Source organism: Ziziphus jujuba, chromosome 8 (assembly GCF_031755915.1).
Source record: "Ziziphus jujuba cultivar Dongzao chromosome 8, ASM3175591v1".
In the NCBI taxonomy this organism is placed as follows: domain Eukaryota; kingdom Viridiplantae; phylum Streptophyta; class Magnoliopsida; order Rosales; family Rhamnaceae; genus Ziziphus; species Ziziphus jujuba.
Genome location: NC_083386.1, coordinates 24,272,788 through 24,288,084, shown reverse-complemented (window position 1 = coordinate 24,288,084; position 15,297 = coordinate 24,272,788). Strand labels below are relative to the sequence as shown.

The window sequence follows — 15,297 nt, the reverse complement described above, 5'->3', positions numbered from 1 at the left end:
CATTTTTGTTCATATCTGATTTTTCTTCTAATTAAATCCTTTTCGTTTGAATTATTTTGCATTCCATTAAAGAAAGCATAGGCCTACGAAATCATATTCTCAAATTTGTAGAAGATATCCCACATATATAAGTATTATTTTCAAAAAGTTTTTGAAACTCGTCATATGGATTTTTTTAAAAGATAAATTTACTTTTAATTTGTAGCACAAAAATTAATTTTATTACTTTCAGAGTCCTTAAAAACCTATTTCTAACCAAAAATAACCAAAAAGATACATGAAAAAAAAATATTTTGAATTCCTATTCAGTTGAATTCTAATATCGTTTTCCTTTTCATTCAAAAATAAGAACATTTTGAAATACTAATCTTTTATATGGTATTTTCTTCCAAGAAAAATATTATATTTTGAGATAATTAGGAGTACCATAAAAAACAAAAAAATAAAATTCTCTATATTTATTTGTAGAAAATAGGATTTTACTTTTTCCAATTATTTACCATTCTTTTTTATATTTCCTTTTTTCACTTGCAGATTCCAAATTTCAACATAGGTTTACATCAAACCATGAAAACACTCAAGAAGGAGCCAAAATTAAGCTTTGCATTTCAACAACCAAAAGGAATGTGTTGTGTTATGTGGCTGTCGGGAAAACTCTTTGGTCATCAGAGTTTGTGTAGCATATAAAGGGGACCACCATATATACTATCTTTGCTCACACATAATCCCGTCTATGATTCACACAAAAGACCGTAAGAAAAAGAATTGTACGCACACTAGCTACTTACTAGCAACCTCTATATATATGCATATAAATATGTCTGTATCATGATGGGTCAAGTAGTTATTGTTACTCGAATTCTTTGCTGAAAAGTTTGTCAAATGAACATATGAAAATAATTATGCTATTATATGTTCAAAGCGTAGAAGGCAAGTGATTACGTGACTCACGAAGCTAGCTGCACCATTCATTCTTATATTACATATATATTTATATATATATTAACGACCAAATTTTATACTCTGTTCCACAAGTAAAATAATGGCCATCTTTGGTGTACCATATGTCTTAATGACGTAATAACTAGGGTAGATATTCGAAAATGACCATATATATCCTTGTTTTCCACCACTTAATTATTTGGTCTTTAATTAACTTCATCGGAAAGAACTAGCAGCAGAACACAATCGAGATGACCATGAAATATTGCAATACCAATTGCATGGATGTAAACAAATAAATTAATTAAACAAGAAAAAATTAATTAATTAGTCCATGGAATGTAATTGAGCAAGCTATCTTTAGAAGGTCTTAGACTTCAAGTAGCCTATGAAAATGACGGGAGGGAGAGTAACATGGAGTCGGAATAAGTTGTGGATTCTCGCATGTTAAAAAAATAATAATAGTAAATAAATATTTTAATTAAAACTAGCCACTGAAAGTTTAGCACAAGAAATTAGATGGAATACTCAAATTAATTAGTCCCTAATGAAATATTTGTGTTCGAAGAAAAAGAACATCTATTCATTTTTGTTCGTTCTTATTCTTACCCATGACCGGAGTTGAAATATGAGAGATTCCAAAGCTTTTTCTAGCATCTGTTTTGGTAACGTTAATTGCTAGAAGCATTCAAACAGCATCAATTAAGCTTTACATTCATGAAGAATAGGAGAAGTGTATATGGTAATCAAAGAGATCAGACCAGATTAACTAAGAATTAAAAATATATAGATAGTACTAGTTTCATATCCTACAAGATGTTGCAGCGAGCTAGCTAGGGACTCAGTACCGTAGTGAATATTGCGAAAGGCATGCACGAAAGGAAAACGTACCTTGGAGCTAGAGTACTATATTGGACATACAGAGCATATGGCTTTGGTAAAAGCCAAACAAGAAACATTTTGCAGCGAGTTTTTGATGGCTGAAGAGTAAATTTTTGAACAATTCTACTCATTATCTAAGTGGATATATATATATATATATATATATACACACACTATATATTCATTCTCTTAAGACAAAGTCAAGCTTGATATATAGTCCCTATAAGCAATGAAAGGTCCAAAACGACATACTCATAATTGGGCATGTTTCACATAAGAAAAAGAGAGAGAGACAGTTTACTAACAGAAGGAATCCTATGGGAAAAAAAAAGCTAGCTAGCTGCTGAAGTCAACCTGATCTCTCTTTTTATTTCAATTTGGGTCTCGTCCTTCTTTTTTTTTTTTTCAATGAGAGAGAGAGAGTGCAATTTAGAAAAATTCAACCACTAAGCAAATGACACGAAGAATAATAGGTCCAATAGGACCGCTTGGGTTGCATAATTAGGGCCAAAGGGTTTTGATATAGAATAATAATCATGTTTATGAATGAAGGAAGATAGACATCATATGAACAAGTGCCTGGATAATTAAACAGCTCCATGTGACTGCTATTATGTTCTTTTTTTTGCACTCCACAAATCCAACCGATTCTGCTTTATGTCCCTTCCTATCGACAACAAACTAGACATTCTGGTCAAAAATGAGCAAAACCCAAATAAAATTATAGCAACTTGATTTTTGGCCAAAGAGATCTTAAACAAAGTATTTATTGGATTCAAACTCAATAAAGGAATGTCAATTTGTAATCTTTTTAATTAGTATATAAATCAGCACTAAATCTAATGTGATGATAAAGGTTGGGATATACAGATGTATTATATATATAATTATACGTATTATATAATATTTTCATATATGTAGAAGAGAAAGGAAAGGAGTGACACAAAGTAGACAACCTTATTTTGATTTAGTAATTGAATGTTTGCAGAGTAGGTCCCAAGTTTTAAAAAATGAAGCAAGCATGTCAAAGGAATGAGGCATTGACGTGCTCATACTTATGAATAAAAAAAGCAAGGATAGGCTTGGCGTGTCTTTAGGTTCACATGGGTTTATATACATGTTCTCGCATCAATGATTTCTATAAAGCACAAGCCTGCTTACGACTCGGTTTCAATTGCCAAGTATCTGTTTTCCATCCTTATCCATTGGCCTCTGCTTATCTTTGTTAAATACATTTCCAATATAAATTAAGTATCAAGAATTTAGCAAGAAATATATGAAGGAAAGCGTCCAACGTATCAAAATATTGTGACAAATCATGTTTATTTTTGGTTGGGTACATTAGAGGATGGATAAGTATTGAAAAATTATAACAGTTAGCTATATGATTTATACACAGTATACTGGGTATATGAAACTGCCCCAATATATGCATAAATAGTCAAATAACACAAAAGCATCTTTATAATATGCTTCCCTTTGATCATTTTATTTCATTTTTCAACTCGGGTAATGAATTTTTTTATATTTTATGTTTTTGGTCTTCTATCTCTTTACTGAATGATACACATATTGATCTCCACAAAAAGTTTAGCAAGTTTCAGAATACTGCAAAAGGAAGCAACTCTCGCCCATCTTCAAAAATTTCAATGTTCAAGGAAGATGAACATTTCAAACATGAGGATGATTTTAGTTGTTCTCTTGATGCGAGATATGTAACACAAGGACACGGTTTGTTCTTTTTTTTCTTTTTTTCTTTTTGCCTTTCCTTGCTTAATTGTTGACTGATTTCTAACTTTTTTCTTTCGTTTTTCTTTTTTTTTTTTTTTTTTTTTTGGGGGGTGAACATTCAAATCGCATCCAAGTGGAGTGACTATCTATATCCAAGTCGGCCTAACGATTTATATCTTTCCACACTGGACAGGGGTCATGGATATGCAGAGCCACGAAGAAAAGCTACACCATTAAAAACGAAGATTATTAATATTCATAAACTTAGCCCAGCGCTCACACCATTGAAAATATATCTCTTGTCCATTACCAGAGAAAATACATCTCTTGTTGTAAAGTTCAATTCTTGACCCCCTCAAACTATAATCAAAAAATTATATCTATATATATATATATACATATATATATGGAGATTATCACTCTCCACTTTTGTGATTGACTATGCTTTAAAAAGAAACCATTAAAACCATAATGCTTTTGTAGAGTGCATTTTGAACCATAACCACATCATATTGTACATTAAACCAGTTCCTCTAAATAATTGTTTGACAACACAATTTCCAAACAAAGAGTATGATTAACATGAATTAAAATTACACAGAACTTTAGCGAAAAGACCCAATTATACTGGCGATCACGAGCATGTCAGCAACAAAACAATGACAGCATTTAATAGAACTGGCCCCAGTAGAAAATAATCATAATCAAAATGATGATCATAAATTCTCCACAGATTCAATGTAATCATTTTGATATGCAATGCTCGACATCAAGAAATATCAACTTATCTATAGATAAAGCAGATGAAACACAGTTATCACTGGAGGAAGATACATCAAACATTCAAACTTAATCATAAAAAGTTGTATGGTATTGAGAATGGTTTAATGATCATCACGAAGTATGTTAATGCACAAAGAATGATGATTCCAAATGACCTAAGTTACAAGAAATTTTGATGGGGCACCCTAGATATTGATAAAAATAAAATGAATCGTCTTAAAACCACAAAAATTTGTACTAACAATTTGCACTAAGATATGTATCGCAAACTCCCACAGTGACGACCACAGACAACATCTATGCCAGGATAAAAAAGTTCCCACTGCTTGGAATTGTAAAGTTCTAACCACCCAACAGGAAACATCAGTTAAATGTAAAACTCAAAGCAAATAATGCCACCAGGAGAGTCATGAAAAGCTTGGATTTTCCTCTGCAAATTGACATCGCAGAAGATGATTGCTTCTGTTTCCTGAAAGTGCCAACAAAAGTACCATTTAATATTTTATCGTTATAGCTACATATACACACACATATATATATATAGAGAGAGAGAGTGACTGAGTTTGGATATATACTTCTGCAAACTCGCCAGGGCACCACAATATAAAACATTGTCAGGGACAGCAAATTCTGTTTCACCATTTTCGTCAGGATTGACAATCCTCAAATATGTTTCTTGGCCTAGATACCATCTATCAAGGTTTTCTGCTCTAAGATTCCATGCTCCAGTATTGTCAAGAGAGATGAGAACCGCAGTCCATGCCCCAGGGTAAACCTGAACAGTTGCAAAACAAACAAATTTAATGCAAAACATAACAAGGAACCTTAAAATGCTCTCAAAGATTCTAGATTTTACTGCACAGGAACCTCAATCAAGACATTACAACGAAAAAGTAGCTAAAATGAATGGAAAGTCTGCATGCAAGTTCAGTACAGATCAATCAATTTTAAAAAAAAAAAAAAAAAAAAAAAAAAAAAAAAAAAATACTAAAACCTGGTAATAAATGTATGTTTAGATGAGGATACCAAGTGTTCATAGCTTCAAACAAACATAGTTACAAGATATTTTCAAGTACAAAAAGAACCATAATAATAATAACAAACAAACCTGTGTAGTACAGCGAGAAATTGCATCCCACTTGTTGTATCTATTTCTGCTGTCTTCTGTCCACTCACCGTAGTCCATCCTGCATTCAAGAAATCCAGACCACAATAAATAAAAATTGAGGCCAGAAAAGAAAATTGCGACCGGAGAAACAAAACCAAATCTTACCCAACAACAAAAAAAGAATATCCATCGATATGGAAACTCTGCAACACAGTGTCATTGTTTTGAAATACTACTTCTATGAATCCCTTGTACGTAGCATTAATAACAGATATGTCTTTTCGAGGTGGTCTATCAAGTGGTTTATTTGGGAAATCAAGCTTGTAAGCTCCCTTAACATTATGCTTGTCGGCAAGTCTGATTGGTGTTTGAGGATTGACGAAAGAGATCCCATTGATAGTGGCTCGTGATGTCCCATTGATCGTCACTGGTGGCACAGTTTTCAACAAATATGTTTCAGTAATATTAATTGAACCATAATGAAATGAACCCTGTGGATTAGGCCGAGCTCCACTGGCTGAACCATTTTGCCTAGATTGAGAAAACATACACTTCAGACAAACTAACCAGTAACATATTTTTTGAAAAGCATTTAGCTTAAAATCAATTTAATTAAATAAAACTAGAAAAGGGAAGAGCTTAAATCTGGCAAAGCCATCTACATAATAGTCCCAGGTTAAGGCACGAATTGCAAACACTAACTACACTATTGCAATGGCAATGATCAAAGCAGGTTACAAAAACTAATGGCTCGAACACACTTGTATTTTTATAAAAGTTAAAGCACCAGTAACTGCACTAATTTAAATTCAACCTCATATTTGTCACTACTTGTTATATTTAACAATAAAAGATCAAACTCCAAGGGTCATTAATAACAAAAAACCAAGCTCTAGAATGAGGTAAAGCGCAAAGAAATAACCTGACACTCAATGCCTGATTCATCGACCTTGATTTGTCGTAAACATCATTTGGAGGATCAGGTAGAGGACCACTGGCTGGTCCTTTAGAGTTAGAATAGTGTAAGATGCCAACACCTGTAACCCTCTGCCAAATTGATTCATTCACAAACCTTGCACTTGCCACAATGTAATAATCAGTGCTAGCATTCTGATCCGTGCTGAGCAAAAAAGAATAGGATTGTCCAACATGAATATCAAAGTCAGTAAAATTTTGTTGCATTGTATAATGTCCCTCAGTTTCAGCTAATAGCAGATTATGGTTTTGAATTCTGAAGTTCAAACTTGTGGAAGTTCCAACATTGTGCACACGAAGTCTATAAGTTTTACCTGCATAACATAATGCCTATTCAACTACAGGCTAACAAAAGAATACAATAGGAATTTAATCCACCACAGAGGACCATTCCTAGCTCTCATAAAAATGGATAAGCAGTGAAAATATAATAAAACATTTTCAAAGGAGAAAGGAAAAAATAGAAATAATGAATGTTTGTCCAAGGCAAGCTTCTCAATCCATACCTGGGTCAACATTAATGGTTGCATATTCAATTCCATCAGGTACTAGAGTATTGTTGTAACGGTATGGCCCTTTTCCATTGATGAGAACTCCATCTGGAACACCAAGGTCTTTTCCAGCATCTAAGGCTTTTGCCAATGCCTAATACACATACAGAGTTCAAAAACAATTTAGTTCTGACTTACCACCATTTCTCACAACTGAAATTAACTAAACTACAAATACTAACCGTATGGTTTTGTGTAAACCAGTCACCAATAATAATGACAATATCCCCATCAGGCTGTGCAAAAGGAATTGGAATTATCACCCGATTATTGATGACAAAAGAACCAAAGCCACCAGATGCTCGCTGGAGATTGAGAGATGGAAAATAGAAAAAGCTCCCTATCTGATCCTTAACTTGAAACTGGTAAGTCCAATTCCACTTTGAAGGAATTGGACAATTGGTGCCGAGAACACCATCCTGCCATGAATTACGCCGCATTTGAACCCCAGACCTGTTATAATCATCCATTCCAAATCTCTTATAATCATTATAAATAAAATCAAAACTTGTGGGTACACAAGTAGAATGACGTTGTGTTCAAGCATACCAAGTAAGCAGCAGATTCTCGTCCAAGTCATTATGCACGTTAACAACAACATTGTTGTTAGTAGTGGCATTAATAGCAGGCCCTGGAAATTTCCCATTCACAGCTATGACCTGCACCCGAAAACGTTATAGCATAAAATGGATATCGATCTGGTTCAAAATTACTCAAAATCAAGTACACTCCAATCACAGTCTGGTTCGGCTGAATTCTAAAAAATATATAAAATAAAATTAAAAAAACTCATAGCAGATTATTGGAACTTTTTCTAGAGATAGCGTATATGAACTCAAACCAAACAATCTGATGCAATTCTACCAGCCAACTAAAAATCCCAAAAATTATAAAAATAAAAATAAAAATTCCCAACAGTCAACCAAAAATTCACGAAGAAAAATAAAGAATTAGATAAAAATACGCTTAGAATACTCATAAAAATAATACAAGCCCCTATGATTAAAAGCATCTATGGTGACATGTATCTACTTCAATAACAATGAAACTCCACAATCAGCACCTATACGTATCTGAAACAAGTTTTTTTTCCCCCCCAAACTAACTTATTCACGAAAATCCTTCTAGACCCTTAATTACTTCATTGAACGAAAAACCCAAGGTAAGTCCGAAAGAAGACCATAAACAAAAGAAAAATGAATACGAAAAAAAAAAAAAAAAGGAAAAAAACACGAAAAGAACCATATATGCCAATTCATTTCAATGGCCGTCCAACGGATCCAAGTCAAAAAATGAAACCCAAAAAACGGTTTTCCATTATATCACTCAGCAGAAAACGAAAACCATAGCAAACAAAAATGAAAAACGGAATAGACCATGGAATACAAACAGAGAAATGAATGAGTGTTTCAAAAAAAAAAAAAAAAAAAAGAACCTGTTGAGGGACACCCAGAGGAGAGGCTGTGATGTAAGAGAAACGGAAGTCGTAAGAGACATAAGGGTCTGCAGCGAAACAGAGAGTCGAAAGCAGAGCAATGTGGGTCAACGAAACCAAATAGAAAACAGAGCACCGAAACAGAGCCATCTCAAAGACTACACAAAGAAACTATAAAATTTTCTGAGATTTATACTGATTTTTTTTCTTTTCCTTTACATATCAACCAGAGAAAGAAATAAACAAGGAAATGAAATGGGGTTTTAGACTTTTCAAGGGAGAAAAAAGAAGATTTGTGGGTTTTTATTTTTTATTTTTATTTTTTTTAAATAAAATTTTCAGAAGAGCTTCTTTCTTGTTTTTGAAAACGAAGAAGACTATGGGGTCACTCCCACACACGGTGCGTTTTCTTTCCACACTATGGCTTACGGAAATTTTTGGCCTCCAACACGCTATTTTGACCGCTTACTGACTCAGCCGGTTCATTGGTTACTCTCTGACAACTCTGTTCAGTTAACCCTATTACACTCCAGGCTATTAGAAATTCCTTGATAATACTTTTTTTTATAAATAAATTATATGATAGTTGTCAATCATGTCACAATTTTGAGGGATTTAATTAGGCATATTTATCATTTTTTCTGCTTGATATTCATAATTACTATTTGTAAAAACTCTTCTGTGTGGTATCCATACTGGCATTGGCATTGTATTTTAGAAAACAAAGATTATTAAAATCTGAGGATCATTATATTTATAGTTTTCTTTCTACTCTCATTCATTATTTTTTAGAAACTTATTAAAACCTCAACAATAAAAGAAATAATATTGAGGACTTGCAAAGCAAATGAACAAGATTTGCTATTTCTCACCAAAGAACAAGGATTTACATTTATTGAAACAATCTAACAAGAAGATTATAAATATATATATATATAATGCATAAAAAATAATATATAATTAAATGCATTCAATTAATATTTTTCATTTTAATATGAATTTAACCGGTGATTATTGATAATAGAAAAGTTTTTAAAATATTTAACAAATTTATTTATCAAATAATATGTATTATGATATAATTAATGAACATATTCATATAATATAAATAAAGGTAAATAAACTTTTAAATTAATTAACTAATAAAAAAAATTAAATATTATCATATCATTTTTCACATGCTTTCATAAATAAATTTGGTGAAACTGTTTTTATAACTCTAATATTATTGAAAATTTAATATTCACCTAAATATATAAAAAATGAATTCAAAAAGTGTAACTAAATCAAAATTAATAAAATAATAACACGTTGTAGTTTAGTAAATAAATTGATAGACTGATACCAATATAAATTAATTTATTAGCATCACACATAGGTTTTTTCATTCATTAATTTTATATACTAATTATGGAGATTTATCTGCATTAAATGCAAATTCAGATTTATTATGAAAAACATTAATTTGTGCATTACCATCCTATTATAGGAATTAGCCATAAACGTATCACATGGTCCCTTTTGGACTGCACCTTGGATCCTAGCCTAAAAAACATATAATCCAAATAATAGAATTAATTTATTTTTTTTCCAAATTTACTCTCCAATATTTAAAAGAAATAATGAAAAGTCAGTTTATTATTATTATTATTATTTTGTTGTTAATAAAATTGGTTTATCAGATGGAAAAATAAAAATAGCAAATAAATAAATTGAGTCCATGGTGGAATGACCGGCTATAGGCTGTGACAAAATCTGCGGGTTGACGAAAAGTGAGAGTGACAGGCAGGACTTGGCAGCTGGCCCACCAACACAAACGCACAAGTTTCGGCGCCTAGCGCTCTCTCTCTCTCTCTCTCTCTCTCTCTCTCTCTCTCTCTCTCTCTCTGTGTTTCGCTCCATTTCTTCTTCATATGGTATGTGCGCGTGTATATATTTTCTAACGTTCAGATTTTCTGAAAAGCCGTCCACATGCACAGCCTTCGACCCCACCCAGATCCATAACCAACTAACCTCTTCCTTTTTATTTTTATTTTTCTCTTCCCTTCTTTCTTCCTCTTTTCAACTTTAATCGACTTGTGAATTAAAAATGGTATTTACTTAATTAACTTTATTGAGAGTTCAGAGGGTTTACACAGAGTATTCCACAAATTAATATATGCAATTCGTTTTAATTAAGCAAACCAACGTAAAATGATATTAGAAAATCAATAAATTATTACAATGGCTTTGTTAGGATTTGTTAATCGTTCATCTGGCCCAATAAAATATTTAAATTTTTTTATTTAGAATTAGAAAAAGGAAAGAAATTACCAAAAAACAATATTATGTATTACCTTCTTCTTCTTCTTCTTCTTTTTGCGAAGATTATATATGTTACCTTTTTTTTTTTTTTGGGGGAAATAGATTACATGTTACCTTCTTGTTTATAGCTAAAGTCTTAAGATATGCATACCAAACTTAACAAAATAGCTGTCGTTTAAAATAAAAAAAAATAAAAAAAAAGAATGACAGTAAATGCTAGGGTGGCAATTGCTTAATTAATGAATGAAAGAAAACCAATGGGAAATGTAATTCCATTTATAGTTTTGTTGTTTTTTCTACTAATATATATATATTTTTTCCTTTTATATGTTTTTGTTTTGTTTTTTTTATTATTTTTAATTATTTTTCTCTTGTATGGAGCACATTTGAGAATGTGCATTGGAGAAGTGGAATTTTGAAAGAAGCTTAGTCATAAAGTTAGTGATGGTGGTATAAAATGGCTGCATTTGGCTCTCTTTTTCTCTCTTTTATATACATTCTCTGTTCTCACCCTCCATCGTTGAAAACGTCACTCCCTAAAATGACATGATTTTGACACCAGAAACAACACCAATGGGGATTTCAACAGTAAATCTTCTACACAAATTGGATTTAGAATCTATATATAAAAAAAAAAAAAAGCCAATATATAACTTATGCCACAAGGATTTAAACCAACTATGAAACCTATGACAGAAACATAAATTTTAATATTGATTCCCAAGATAAAATTTTAATTTTTTTTTTTTTACAGTAAGAAATATACTAAATTAGTTTTCTTTTATGTATAACTTTCATTTTTTTTTTCTTCTATTTTTTTAGTAGATGATATTGAATTAGGGTATTGATTGATTGACATTGTTTTGCATAATGGAAATCAAATGGCCCCTGCTTTCTGGGGAAACCTTTGGTTTATCGAAATTGTAATTTGGGTTTGGAGATGTAAGAAAATCAAAACAAATTATCATTACTCGAATAATATTTCAATAAGCAAATAATTTTTATACTTTCAAGCATTATTTAATTAGCACAAATTGTTGTTGACCTTCATTTGTTTTTTTGTCTATATCTCAGATATATTTAAATATATCTCGAGATTAAAATAATATATTTATTGGACAATGATACGGTGAATTAAGCAGTGGTAAACAGCTTTTATGGAGTATTCGTGAGACGAAGGTCCTTTGGCAGCATGTGCAGCGTATGTACACTCAAATTAAAATATAATTAATTTGCACCACAATTCCCATTCCCTTCTTTGTGTATATATATATATATATAGTTCATTTATGATGCGAACGGTACTCATACAGATTACAATATTGGTGATAGTTTTTCATAATATTGATAACGATTTTCTAAAAAATCGTCATTAATATTATGAAAAACCATCACTAATACTGCAGTTCTCATACAGAACAACCTCACCATAAAATTTATATATATATATATATATATATATATCATAAATTATCAATTAAGCATTGCAAACCTAGCAAGAAAATGCAATAACTATGGTGGTGAAATTGAAGATATCCCAATAGTAATAAGTTCTTGAGACAAATAATTAATGGCACTTTAATTTCTTTGTGGTAGAGATATTGGTGTGGTAGTGAAATTGGTTATAATTGTATTAGGATAGAGATGGGAATGGTTGTAATTTCTCAGTGATTGTAATGGGATTTCCACTTAGAGCTGTGTGTCTATGTCTTTCCACTAATACTTTGATTGTGGATTTGAAATTTCCCATTGAGGTGGGTGTGTTTTCTTTGCAACTTATTGCTTAAATTTCATACTTTTGACAGCATAATTCTGGTGAAAATGATCCTAATTATAACGCAATAAGAATGACATTGTTACTTTATGTGTTGATATATATATATATATATATATTTATTGGAATCACAATATCATGGAAATAATGTTTGTGGTAGTTGTAATATTACCATTATGCATATAATAATGGTTGCAGTTTTTAATCTTTATTATCAAGTTTTAGACATTAAATGATGTAAAAATAAATTAAAAGGTTGTAAATATCTAGAATTAATAAGCAAATTTTTGTTTGATCAGTTTGCTTCTTTTTCTTTCCAAGTCTTTCACAATTATACTTATTATTGGCTACGTTCATTATACAAGGTCCAATTGGTGTCTTGAAATTTTTTTTTAAAAAAAATACAGTACTACTACAGTTTGCAATCTTCCAATAGAGCTCTTCCTACAATTAATGTTACCTTATACATATGGTATACCAAATAATGCACAAATTAAACGATTGGTTATTGATCATCATTGACCTTTCCTGGGGAATTTTGTTCGTTCATCGCTTTTAAATTTTTTAAGCTATTAGATTGTATTTCCAAAGATGTAATTCTAACACGTACTTTTTAAAAACAGGATAAATCTTTATCACAAAGTTCGAAGCAATATTTGTATTTATACAGATGTAAGTATGTATGTGCATATCTTTATATACATATAAAAAAGAATGAGGCACTGATATCTATATGTATTATTATTATTATTTTTTTTTTGGGTGAATATATCTATATGTATTTTGTTGCTTGGTATGGTACGAAATGTATCTTCCTTTAACTTCCTTGCTAACAGAGCCAGAAAAATCTTCCAGTTTCACTTGTAGAGCGTACCAGGCAACAATGCTGGGGGAAAATGCGGCCCAAAATTCATTCTAACAAATTGTCTTTCTCTTGGGCTCATTTCGTTGTGTTTTAACGCTTCTAGGAGGCCTAACTGACTTTCACATGGTGTATTACCAGCAATCCGGACTCATAAACGATGTTATTAATTTGCCTTTTTTTTGTAATTTCTTTTTCGTATCTAAAGTTTTATTGAACTGGATTATTATATTTGATTTAATTGTATATAATTTATTTATTTCAAATATTTTTATTAGTGATTATAATTTGTAAAATATTTTCAATAATTATAAAGTTAAACAAAAAATAAAAAAATAAAAAATATCAAAAAACCAACATAATAATGGTTTTCAACTTAATTTTTATTCTTAACTCGCGGTGATTTAAAATGCCCAATAAAATTTTAATCAACCTTTTAAGTCAGCAGATTATATAAGATTAATTATTGAAACAAAAACATTGACCAAAAGCCAAATGTTACCAAACTACGCTTTGTTAAGCAGATTCCAGACTTGAAAATCTATGCCTCATTGTTTATTAACGTCCATACAAGTTATGTATTTTGCTGAACATTTACTCTAGCTTGTTGCAAAAACTTAGAAAGTTGGTGGAACCGCAGAAGCATGTTTTACAACAATTTGTAATCAAAATAATCAAATGTAAAATCTTATTTTAGTCAATATATACTATAAGAATTGAATATGGCTCAACTAACACTTTTGGAGGACTTTCAATTTTCTAATTCGTAGCACAAGGACAACCCTATTCTGAATCCGGAAAGCACTTTAATCTATGCACTGGCAAAATTTGTTTTGCTACAAAAATAGTTAAAAATTAAATCTTGTAGTTCAATTTATTTAGCATTTTTGGATCATCACAAATAATATTTCTCTCAAAAGTCCACAAGTATTCTTTATTTGTCAAGTATCAACTCTTTATGCAAATAAGAGAACAAAACCCTCGGTAGATGAACATACTCAACCAACCAACAGGGTAGTTACCAAAAAGCATAAATAAATAAATAAAATAAAAATGATAAAGACTAATTATTCATACAAAAGCAAAAGACAAAAATGTACAATAAAAAATTCAAAAGCAAAAGGTCCACAAGATAAATAATATAACTATTATTTGGGGTATATCCATGAACCATTCCATAAATTTAGCAGCAACTGATTGGATCGGTGCGGCCGAAGAGAGAGAGAGAGAGAGAGAGAGAGACGTAGTTTATTAAAGCCAAGTCAATTATGCTTTGGGGTCGGAATTTTTTTTTATTCAAAATTTTATAAGATATTCCAACGGTCGAATGCCATGTCATATCCGAGTAAGAGCGATTTAGTAGAAATATATAATGAATCAAAGTAAAGGGAAGCACATGTAGGCTATGACCTTTTCTTCCATTTTGTATAATATAAACTATATTTTTCTCCAACTTTCAAAATGGCATGTGAATGAGAAAGCTATAATTTTGAAGTTTGAGAAAGCAATTAACAGTATTAGCTACGACTTTCAGATCATCGATTGGTTTTTTTTTTTTTTTTTTTTTTTTTTTCGTTTATGCCTTTTGCAACATTCTTGTTGAGAAGTTAAGGATTGGGAAACCGTATGCAGGCCCAATAAGTGGATATTTCACGAACTAATGGCCCACAGCTAAACTCTTCATAAGATTTTTTTGGGCCCAAATGGAAAACCAAATTTAAATTTGATATCTGTGGATATTGAAAGGTTTAGCACGATGAGGTCTTTCTCATTTTTACCCACAAAAAAAATAATAATAATAAATAAATTAATCCAATGTCATGGTGTTTATGAAACTATGAAATCACTCATTTACAGCTATCAAAGAAAACCAATGTCCTCACAAGCAAGAAAGATGCAATGGACATGGCAGTACAGAGAAGCCGTTTGATTAATGGGACAATTCATGTC

General features: G+C 31.1%; 1 protein-coding gene across 1 annotated transcript; it reads right to left on the bottom strand.

The window, feature by feature from the left end:
* Positions 1 to 4,324: 4,324 nt before the first annotated feature.
* LOC107414298 (monocopper oxidase-like protein SKS1) lies at positions 4,325 to 8,791 on the bottom strand. The gene is made up of 9 exons (XM_016022408.4): positions 8,408 to 8,791; positions 7,522 to 7,631; positions 7,155 to 7,425; positions 6,928 to 7,066; positions 6,369 to 6,735; positions 5,612 to 5,977; positions 5,447 to 5,525; positions 4,914 to 5,113; positions 4,325 to 4,807 (listed from the first exon to the last, which is right to left on the bottom strand). The coding sequence occupies exons 1-9, from the start codon at positions 8,555 to 8,557 to the stop codon at positions 4,702 to 4,704; spliced, it is 1,788 nt and encodes a 595-aa protein (XP_015877894.2). The 5' UTR covers positions 8,558 to 8,791; the 3' UTR covers positions 4,325 to 4,701.
* Between the last annotated feature and the right edge of the window lie 6,506 nt (positions 8,792 to 15,297).

What these genes read in the sequence shown, in the direction of transcription:
- LOC107414298 (XM_016022408.4), bottom strand. Translation starts at nt 8,557, where the DNA reads ATGGCTCTGTTTCGGTGCTCTGTTTTCTATTTGGTTTCGTTGACCCAC. An exon ending in CTCTGGGTGTCCCTCAACAG is followed by an intron (nt 7,632 to 8,407) that starts GTTCTTTTTTTT and finishes TTTCGGGTGCAG; the next exon opens with GTCATAGCTGTGAATGGGAA. An exon ending in TTTCTCGCTGTACTACACAG is followed by an intron (nt 5,114 to 5,446) that starts GTTTGTTTGTTA and finishes GCAACTGTTCAG; the next exon opens with GTTTACCCTGGGGCATGGAC.